The sequence below is a fragment of the Lepidochelys kempii genome, chromosome 10 (genome assembly GCF_965140265.1).
Source record: "Lepidochelys kempii isolate rLepKem1 chromosome 10, rLepKem1.hap2, whole genome shotgun sequence".
Classification (NCBI taxonomy): Eukaryota; Metazoa; Chordata; order Testudines; family Cheloniidae; genus Lepidochelys; species Lepidochelys kempii.
The window spans coordinates 52,079,177-52,090,254 of NC_133265.1; the positions used below are offsets into that span (position 1 = coordinate 52,079,177).

Consider the following 11,078-nt stretch of genomic DNA (forward strand, 5'->3'; position numbering starts at 1 on the left):
ATTTCATTGGGTGACCCCTGGTTGCTGTGTTATGTGAAGGAATAAATAACTCTTCCTTATTCATTTTCTCCATAACATTCACGATTTTATAGATCTCTTTTCTAAGCTAAAGAGTCCCAGTCTTTTAAATCTCTCCTCATATGGCTGTTCCATACCCCTAATCATTTCTGTTGCCAGTCTCTGTACTTTTTCCAATTCTAATATACTTTTTTGGTGATAGGGTGACCAGAGCTGCACGAAGTATTAAAGATTGGGCATACAATGTATTATGATATTTTCTGTCTTATTTATCCCTTTCCTAATGGGCCCTAACATTGTTTGCTCAATATGTATCAGCAAGCAAAAAAGCTACTAATACCAGTCATTTTATATTCTGCTGTTGCAACTTGGGAGAACCAAAGGAGCTCTCTTTATAACTATGAGTTTTGTGTTTTTTAATTGAGATCTGATTGTATAGACTTTGACAGCTGTTCATGAAAACTTCCTACAGGCCATTATGCAACAGGGTTATCCGTTGGAAAGCTCTAGGGAAAAAACAAAATCACATACACACACACCAGGACCACAAAGTCCCTTACTGCATCCTCCAAGGACAAGAAAGAACTTCTTCCAATGTGAAGATTTTGGTTTTTTGATTTTGAGTTCAAAGTCAAGAAACTAAAACGAATGATGCGCAACTCTATATTCACACAGAAGCTTTACACTCATGTAACTTCTTAGAAATAATGGCGTTAGTCCCAATTTAGCCCCAAGTGAGAACTCATCTTTGCAAACACTGAAACGTTTTGAAGATAAAAGTGACAGTTTGTCCTTAGAGGCTTCAACAGGAAATTTTAGATGTTTACATCAACAATGTTAATTTGTACTACAATCTCAAAGATTAAAATCAAGCAATACCTCACTTTGAACACAGCATGTGTTCTTCGCCATGTGAATCGTACTATGAACTTCAGCCAACTTTTAAAAAAGAAAGCCAGGTCAAGACAAATACCACCACTAAAAAGACAGCTTAAAGTGACAAACTGCAGAACTGTTATTTTCAACTCCTATTAAAACAGGAGCAAGACTATTAAGGAGCCTAGATAATAGTAATCACTTTTTTAAATGCCTTACAATACATTCCTGATAGCATATGCTAACGAACTACAAGTTTCATATTTGTTCCTAAATTTATTAAGTGTTAATCTAGTCTTAAACAAAAATTGTTTATTCAGAGCAGGCTACCAACACTGCTTCAGTCTGCCCCTCTGTTGGTCAAATAATCAGGCAACACAACCATGACAGCTCCATCTGCCAGTTAAAAGTGGGGATGAAAGAGTTAGACATCTGTCATGTTATTTCAGGGTAACACGCAAAGACAAAGCAGCAATATCATTTTTAATACAAACCAAGCAATTTCACTCAACATTGATTTGCTTTTATTGTAGAGCACAGAAAGTGTAAGTAGTGTCATTTTAATAATAATAAAAAAGGGTTGCAACCTAAGATGTCCCCTGTATTGATTAATGTACACTGTGGAACATTCAAAGCTAGGTACCTCAATATGTTTATTCACCTATAATGCACCCAGAAGATTGCTTCTCTTGACCAAGAGAAGTCTCCTAAACAACACAATGCCATCTTTCCTGCAGACTCAGGCCTCACAATTGTGTCTGCAGCTTCATCCTGAATCTTCCTCTTGCTGCACATTTGCCTATCACCACCCCTGTAATATTGTTTATTTCTCTCAAGCAAGCCTCCACTTCCTCACACCTTGTCCTGTCTTCAAGTCTCACTCCTCAAGACTCCTGCACACATAGCCCACTAATGCAAAGCAGCACCACCTTGTCACCCCCTTCAGACAGTTCCACTGGCGCCTTCATTTAAGAAAACTAATTTTAAAGAGGAGCTACAAGTTCTTGCCACCAACCCACTTCTGAATATTCTTTCCCTACTCTTCCATCACTGTCTCTGCTGTTTCTTTCCACCACCATCTCATCAGCAATGAACTTTCCATCTATAGCTCCTGACATCAACAATAGCCCAACTGAAATTTTCCTCTTCATCAAAGCTTCAGCACTCCCTCTTTTTGGCCTATGACAATTCACTCTCTTTACATAACTCTCCTTCACTAACTTGTATCAGAATATTCAGTCTGGTATAATTTAACAATAAAATGTGTTGAAGTAGTTTCTATTAAAGGCTATTACTGTGGCTGAAGTTTCATTCAAGGGAGAAGTGGATATTTAGTATACTTTGGATTACACTAATTTGACAAGCTAAAGTCAGTATACATGTGCTTAACTTTTTTTGGATGGCCCTGTTTTTCAAGAATGAAGCCAAGGAAAAAGGTACCTCTAAAAAGTGAGGCAATTTGTTCTAACTATCAGGTACAGTACACTCTAGATGACTTTTTTGAAATAAAATGGATCCAGTTCTGCTAGACAGCACTACTCAAACAGCAAGCTAGATAATTGCAGACTATTAGACGGTCATTCAACACTATGCACAGTAAATTCTGTAATAGCACTGTGTACACTTTAGGACCCAGACTTTAGAATCAGTAATTGATAGGACCAGCAAAACACATATTCTATATTTTGGATAATTTATCTTATCAGCTTTCACAGGAATTTAAGTTGCTTTATATAGGAGTTGTTGGGCTAAGCAAGCTGGCTCCATTTATTTGATTGAATTTTACTTCCCTTTTAGTTGTGTGTGAAAGCAAGAGTTTCCACTCAAGGAAGCAGTAGTGTCAAGTCCAAGTTAGCAGTGAGTTTCCCCTGCAGAAAGATGTAAAGACAGAAAAGTGGAACCCTGCTTACTATTAGAGTAACTGAGGAAAAGGGACCTCTTTCTAAGACGGAGAAAGACAAAAAGGTAGTTAAGTAAAGAGACAGCATGAACACAGTTGTAGTCGGAGGGAAGGAAAAAAGGGGGGGGGGGGCAGAAATCAGGGGGACTAGTTGCAAGCATCCAGGCAAACACCTGTATTCAGCATGAGGTATATTCTCCTTTCCCCCACCGCCCAGAGTGTGGGCAGGGGGGAGGGGAAATCCATAAAACCAAGGGTTCAGAACATCAACAGAGCACCTTCAGTCTTGAAAGGCCCACACAAGGACACAAGCATATAACTTCAGTGGTGATTTAATTCTGCAATTGGTAGAAATGAAATTGACAGATTACCACATTCCCCACCTTCTTCTCAGCTATTAAAAAAAAAATCAGACAGAATAACTTCTAATGCTGTGGTGACTGAAACTGCTAAGTGACAATGGAGGTCATGATTGGGAAACAGTAGAAGCAACCAGAGAAATGTCTTGCAACAGCACAAGATGGGCCTAAGCTGCTATGACACAGAAAAGGCAGAATTCCATAGCTAGGAATGGATCTGAGGCTGAAAAGGAAAATTTAAAGACCACCACAATGCAGTCAAAACCAAAAACCCACACACAAACACCTCACTAACCCCTCTTCCACCCACTCCCACACAAATGGGGTCTAGCATAAGGCTAATTCATACAGTAAAAAGGCAAGACATCACATATTGAAAAGATATCATGTCAGATCTCAAAAATTAAGCCAGCTCCAGCTTGTCAGTACCTGAACAGAGACTAAGAAAGAGTATGTCTACACTCAAATTTCCACGTGCCCTACGCAGCTGCGTGCTTTGTATATGGGTAAGGACAGCCCTTTAAGTATGTCTCCTTGAGCTGGGACTCACACCCCCAGATCAAAGTGTAGACATACCCCATTTCTCCTAAGGGTGCCACCAAGTAGTATTAGATGGTGCTCCAAATTATGGTAGATTCCATGCACAACATGATGCTGGGGATCACCATGTTGTTGGAGATATCTTCTTCTGAAGGTCACATGAAGCCAGTATTCTGACAGCTTCAATTCCTGTAGCTAGATTTTTTTCCCCCCCGATTTACTCCCATTTGGATACTGCATTGTGTTTTTCCACCCTTGAGATAGCTGCATTTTAATCATGGGAGAAATAATTCAATTTATTATATACAGCAATCAAGATCCTTCAGGATGGACAGCACTACATGTATGATGTGTTATTTAGCATTGTAAAACTGATTCTGTTAGTTAGATCAGACAGCAAGCTTTTAAGAGGATACCATCCCTTTAAGGAGAAGGTCGAGACGTTGTTCTAAACCAGTGGTGGGCAACCTGCGACCCCTCATGGTAGGCTGCTGGCGGGCCACCAGACCATTTGTTTACATTTGCATGGCTGCCCGCAGCTCCCAGTAGCTGTGGTACGCCGTTCCGGACAATGGGAGCTGTGGGAAGCGGCGGCCAGCCCACACTGCTTCCCGCAGCTCCCATTGGCCGGGAACGGCAAACCGTGGCCACTGGGAGCTATGGGTGGCTGTGCAATCGTAAACAAACAGTTTGGCAGCCTAACTATGCGGCCCACAGGTTGCCCACCAGTGTACTAAAGCAAGCAAGCAAGCAAAAACCACATACACACCCAGGTCTTAGAACAATGACCTACACCTGAGATTAGAGAATGCTCCATTTTGTACAGTCTCTGTTTGGGCATTTGTCAGCACTTCGGATACAATCAGTTTCCCCTATAGTAACTCAGTTTCCATCTGTGAAGTCTTCCATAAACCAACAGGGGAGGAAACACAATTACAAAAATAGGAAAATGCAATTGTAAAAGCCCAATCAACGGGGCAGATCTTAAAACTACCAGTAAATTTGTCAAATTGATGAGACTTAAAGTTAGCATCTTTTTAAAACCCAAAATAAAAAACAGGGAGGGAAGGAAGAGTGAGGGAAAAAAAAGGAACACATTAAGCTGACCTAGGCAAGATAGAGAAAAGTAGTGTCATATATATACAAAAAGTATCTTTAAAATCCAAAGCAGACCAATGAAATTGCACTTAAGCTTTAAGGAACTAAGCAGAAGACCATGAAGTATAAACAGGAAAGCTTGTGAGAGACAGAATATGAATGCTGCTCAATTTACTTTATCCAGTTCTTTCTGTAACTATAAACACAGGAATAGATTCAGTATCTAACCTGTGCACTGTTTTTTTGGAGCTGAGTATGCTGCTTTTTAAAAACATTTCTATGACCCAAACTTCTTATTCAACTGAATACACAGTGGAAAAAAGCCTTTAGAAAAGCCACTAATCAAACTCTTATTACATTCTGAAAATGGCTGCAGAAGAAACAAGGAATTTTTTCCCTTCCTTATAAAGAATTAAAACAAATCTAACCTTTGTGCTTTGTTTTAATTCCCTTCCCCCCACCTTTAAAAAAAAAAAAAACAACCCCTAGACCTGTCATAGCATCAAGTCTCGTCTTCCCTGGAGAATTCTTGGAACTCTGATAGGTTTCAGAGTAACAGCCGTGTTAGTCCGCATCAGAGTTCCAAAAAGAAAAGGAGGACTTGTGGCACCTTAGAGACTAACCAATTTATTTGAGCAAAAGCTTTCGTGAGCTGTAGCTACACGTGTAGCTCACGAAAGCTTTTGCTCAAATAAATTGGTTAGTCTCTAAGGTGCCACAAGTCCTCCTTTTCTTTTTGGAACTCTGATGCGGACTATCTGCTCTCAGTCCTTAAAAGATTAAGTCTACCCTTTCAGTTAACAGAGACATTTTTTCTCCCAAATGGTGATTAATTAGTCCTAACACAAAAATATCATTCAGGCTACTTAAAACTAGATACTTCCTATCTTAGTCAGAATTCACTTCCTCTGTAGCCAGTATCTCATAACACCAGCAGTCCATCAAGTCTCCAGGGTAACAAAACATGAATCATTAGAGAGAAGACATTTCAGGTCTTCTTTACTCACAAAATACAAGGAGCATAAACGTTGTTTCTCCATGCCAGGTCACCTTTACTTACGTTTCCAGAAAATAAAAAGTTTTATTCTTTCAGATGAGCATGGATTTCATGGTGCCAAGCACTAGCTACGTGCATAAAGATTTAGTCTTCAGTTGTAAAGATATTATGCATATCTTTGCTTTCATAATGCAAGTAGCATCAGACTATTTACATGAATAAAGTTAAGCATGAATTTAAGCGTTTGGAGGATTGGGACATAAGCCTAATATTTCAGTAACAACACATTTATATCTAATACAGCAAAGGTCTTATAAAAATTCTCTTTGCTCAATTTAAACTGACAGTCAATGTGAAAATATCTAATACAACAGACTATTATGTTAAACAGTTAAGTCATGCATATCTCAGTAATTTTTGGGACACTACTGTTGCAAAAGTATCTGTGCTTTAAAAAAAGCAAAGAGAGAGAGACTACCTTGAGAATTTTTCTTAAATTACATAAAAAATACTAACTTTAATCATAAGAAAAGCCACTCGAAATCTCAGACACTCAATATACACATTCATATGTACTCCACTCTTATGGAACTAAAAAGAGTAAGACAATTATTAATATTACCCATAATCAATAAAATCAACTAGCCTTCAACTGTGACTATAGATTACTATAAAGAAAAGGAGTACTTGTGGCACCTTAGAGACTAACCAATTTATTTGAGCATGAGCTTTCGTGAGCTACAGCTCACTTCATCGGATGCTGTAGCTCACAAAAGCTCATGCTCAAATAAATTGGTTAGTCTCTAAGGTGCCACAAGTACTCCTTTTCTTTTTGCGAATACAGACTAACACGGCTGTTACTCTGAAACCTATAGATTACTATAATTGTTTACTCCCTGTAATCAAGTAGGTTTTTTTTAAAATACAATTTGAGCAATACCCAGTTTAAGCAGTTTGAGTCTTCTTCCATTTCCTGATAACTTGCATATGCACATCACAGAGAATTTCGCAAGCAACAGGGAAACAGTTAGGAGGACAGCTCCTGAACAGCCTAGAAAAACCACCCCCCCCCTTCAAACCAAGAGTGTCATGTTCTGGATTTTGTTTTCAGTTCAGTCTTGGGTCAATATTTTAAAGAGCATTTCTAAAACATCCTATCCTATTAAAGTGATTTCCATTACTGGGAGAGCAAGATGGTCCAGGGAGTTTATACAACTGCCAACAGTTAGCCATTTCTCAAGTCACATGAAAACATTTTACATTCAAATCTGGATGATCTGATTGAAGAACGAGCTAGGTATGTAAGTGTCAGAGAAACTGCTTTGAGGGGGAAAAAAAAAAGGTGTAGCTGTTTGTTTTCCTGCAAGACTGAAATATGATAGTTTATATTTATCCATTATGGTCTCCACTGTCCACTCCACTTAGAGAGCCCAGAATTTGTCCTCAGAATTTAACTCCTTTGGGGTAAGGGGTCTTTTTGTTCTGTGTTTGTGCAGCACCGAGCACAACAGAGTCCTGATCAATGACTGGGGCTCCTAGGTCTTATTTACAAAGTGATTTAACAACAAAGCGGGCAAAGTTCAATGTTTTGAGCAGATTGCCAGTCACCGCTACAAGGTTTGGGCGGAGAGCTCAGCAAAGGGCACCTCCCTAATGACTTGTCAAGTTGCTAAACAAGGGGGAAATGCATATAGCGGTCTCGAAACCGCAGCCGGAGATGAACAAGTCAGCGCGCGGTAATGCACTTCGCCAGAGATTGTGCGAACCGCAGCCTACAGCCAGCTCCGAGGAGGCGGCTGAGCAGCTGGGAGCCAGGAAAAGGGGACTCGGGAGGGGGAGAAGTTTCACTCCCTCTTACCTCCCGCAGACGGGCAGAGGGCAGCCAGGCGGGCTTGCGGGATGCCGTGGAGAGGGGCGGCCTGACCAGCAGGCTCCACGGGGCAGGAGGAAGTGCCCCAGGCTGGCATCTCTCCCCCGATCCCCTGAGCACGGAAGGGCCCGGCTTCCCCGGCACTTGACTGGCTCCGAGCGAGGCGGAGACCCACCTCACGGGCACTCGCTCGCTCCATGACAGCTAACCCGACGGCGACCAGTGTAGCCGGGCCACCACGAAGCCGCCTGACCCCGCGGGGAACCAGCGCTAAGAGGGAAAGCCCAGGCCACTTCCCTTCCCACTAGACTCTCTCTGCCCAGCCCCCACAGCGGTACCGGGGGCAGGCGGCATTCGGGCAGCCAGCTCCCCTCCCCCGGTCTCTCCGGTTCCCCCGCCGCCCTGCGAAGCCCCTCACCAGAAGGAAGAGGACAACGAGGACGGAGGCGCCTCATCTCCAACCCGGCTGGGTGAGGGGAGGCAGCCCCGACCCAGCTCTCCTCGCTAAGGCTCCTCTCCCCAGCCCAGCCCCTCGCGATAGGTGACCGAGGGATGCCTGGGCAGCCCGTGCCCCTTTCCGCTCTCGGCTCGCCCGGCCCCTCAAGGGAAGTGATCGGGGGGTCCGAGGCAGCCCGTGGCTCCGGTTCCCGCCTAGCCCCTCACCGATGGTGGAGATGAAGGTGGTGTTGAAGGCGTCCTCGCTGAAGCGGAACAGCAGGCAGGTCTTGCCCACGCCCGAGTCGCCGATCAACAGCAGCTTGAAAAGATAGTCGTAGGTCTTCGCCATCTTCGCGCAGCCAAGGCTCTGGCTTGCCGGGAGCGAGGGAGGGGGAAACTCCACCACCACTCCCCACCCACAACACTGACGCGCCAAAGCCGGCATCCAATCACCGCCGGCAACGCCCCGAGGCTCATCACTACGCGCCGGAAGTACGCAGCGGGCTGACGGGGTATGTAGTCTCTTGAGCAAAGATTCATTTCCGGAGCGCGGGCCAGTGGTTCTTGTGCTGGAGTAGGAGGCCTGCGGCTGCCCGGGCAGTAGCTTGGGGGTGGAAAGGGCCGTGGAGTGCGAAAACTCACTCAATTTATGGGGAGGAGGAGGAGGAGGAGAGGCAGGGCTGCAATGAGGCGCCCTGCGGTTAGGAGTGCTGGGGCAAGGCCCCGGTGGTGCAAGGAGCCTGGGTGTGCTGAGCTGAGCGGCTCTGGGGTGAGGAAAGTGTCCTGCAATTTAATATCGCCTAACTCATTAACTGATTAGTTCTAATGAATGTTACCTAGTTGCCAGAAGACACTGGCTAAGGATCAGCTTGAAACACCTGGACTCTCTCCCTCTTCACCCCCCCGGAAGGATTCATTTCAGAGGCTGTCACTGCCCGGCCGCTCTACTGGTATCAGGGGAAATGGTGAACATGCCCTGCTCCAGCCGCATCTGCCCTTCCCTTGAGCGTACTGTTTCCAACACATCAAATGTTTGTTTTATCTGTCAGTGGCATTAGCCTTGGTGAACGTTCGTGCTTTGGTAACTGTGAAGACAGAAGCTATCCCTCTCTTTTCAGAATAGGTGTAGTAGCATAATTGTGGTTGTGGCCCTGTGCTGCAAATGTCTCCGTGGAACCACCTAAAAATGGAGAGTTCAGTCTCCATGATCATTCAACCCTTGATCTCCCTACTAAGATTTTCCGAGTGATATGAATCCGTAGCACTAGACCCAGGACAAAGATCAGCAATACATTTAACATTGACACAAAACATCTGTGAGGTGGTAGTGACTTTCAGTTACTACCAAGCTTATTTTTAACTAATGGATCTTTGAATACCATGTGATGGAGCACTGCAAACAGATGTGTCCATTTCATCATATGAAAGGCTTTCTTTGCATCCAGTGGCAGAAGTGAGCCAACTGCAAACCTTGTGGTTTGGGTAAATACATTTAGATACCTACGCTTATTTATAGAATCCATAGCTTCCTTTTATAAAGTGTATTTGGTTTAGGCATGAAAAATTACACCCACACAGACTCTCCTAACAATTCTGCATCAATTAACTAATTTTATTTTTATAACACTCTGGTATCTGAAAAAAGAATATCCCTGAGCACTTGAATATCCTCTATATACCTAGAGTTCCTATGAATACAAACATTACACTGGCTGCTTGTAAACCTTACACTGCATAACAATACTCTATTAAATAGCTGTGGATATATTTGTGTATAGCAATGTTTCACCAACTGCCTGTATATAAACTTTAAAAAGTACTGCACTAGATGTTTCTTTTTATCCGTATATAACAATCCTCCACAAAAAAAAATTTTAAGGTGATGCTAAGGTTTCAGGCACATAGTGTATTGGGTGTGTATTACCTTTCATAAACATTAAAATTTAGAAAAAAAATTAGAAACCCAGAAAATGCAGGGTAGATGTTTCACTTCTGAGCTGAGGCATCCCATAGAGATGCCAACATGTGCAGTATCAAAAATGCGCACCAAAAACATGGGGTTTATCAGTTCTTTCAATACTGATATGTCTCTGATACTATTGGTAAGCATGATGACTTGTCAACATACTAACCTTTGTTCTTTTTATGTAAGTGCTCTGATTACACTTCCCAGGATATGAGGTTTGTACATGGAGACACATGAACTCAGGGTTTAATGACACTTGGATAATTGTCTACCACCTGTGATCATATGGCTTCATCCTGTGAGGTACTGGGGTCAATTTTGCCTCCACAATTACTGCTACTTGGAAAACTAAATATCTAAATTAAATTTGTGGGGATAATCAGGTATTTTAGATGTTCAAGTGATAGAAGCTATACCTACAAATAAATGAGGACATAATACTTCAGTTATATGCACATAAAATTTTGCAGGTGCAAAAAGAGATCTGGTGAAAGCTGATTTAATTTTGGCAGCAAATATTTCGCTTAGCCACCTTAAATGGTTATATATCTGTGTAAAGTGAGATAAGAAGATTGTAACTTATAGGTTTTTTCCCCAAAGTCTTTTAAGTACTGTTAACATGTCAGTATTTTCTTCTTTCATTTGGTACCTGTAATGTTCTGGAGTGAGTCAGCATCATTATTCATTTCTACAGTATCCTTCACAGTATGTCACAGGGTTGTATCAAAATAAACAAAACTATAAAAACAACTGACAGCTATAGGAAAGAACTACTGCTTTAATTTAGTTTTAAAAGCTATAACAAAGTGTGCCCTATAAACAGAAACAGGGAGTTATACAACTGTAATGACAGGTTTCGGAGTAACAGCCTTGTTAGTCTATATTCGCAAAAAGAAAAGGAGTACTTGTGGCACCCTAGAGACTAACCAATTTATTTGAGCATAAGCTTTTTGCATAAGATGCATCCGATGAAGTGAGCTGTAGCTCACGAAAGCTTATGCTCAAATAAATTGGTT

General features: G+C 42.2%; 1 protein-coding gene across 2 annotated transcripts in view; it reads right to left on the bottom strand.

The window, feature by feature from the left end:
• RAB8B (RAB8B, member RAS oncogene family) overlaps positions 1 to 8,496 on the bottom strand; it is a 41,908-nt gene extending 33,412 nt beyond the window's left edge. The window contains exon 1 of one of the 2 annotated variants that reach the window (XM_073303584.1): positions 8,322 to 8,496. In XM_073303584.1, the coding sequence (XP_073159685.1) occupies positions 8,322 to 8,445 (124 nt within the window). In that variant the 5' untranslated portion in view covers positions 8,446 to 8,496. The remainder of the gene's footprint in view (positions 1 to 8,321) is intronic. The other variant, XM_073303583.1, reaches the window with a different exon arrangement.
• Positions 8,497 to 11,078: the final 2,582 nt, after the last annotated feature.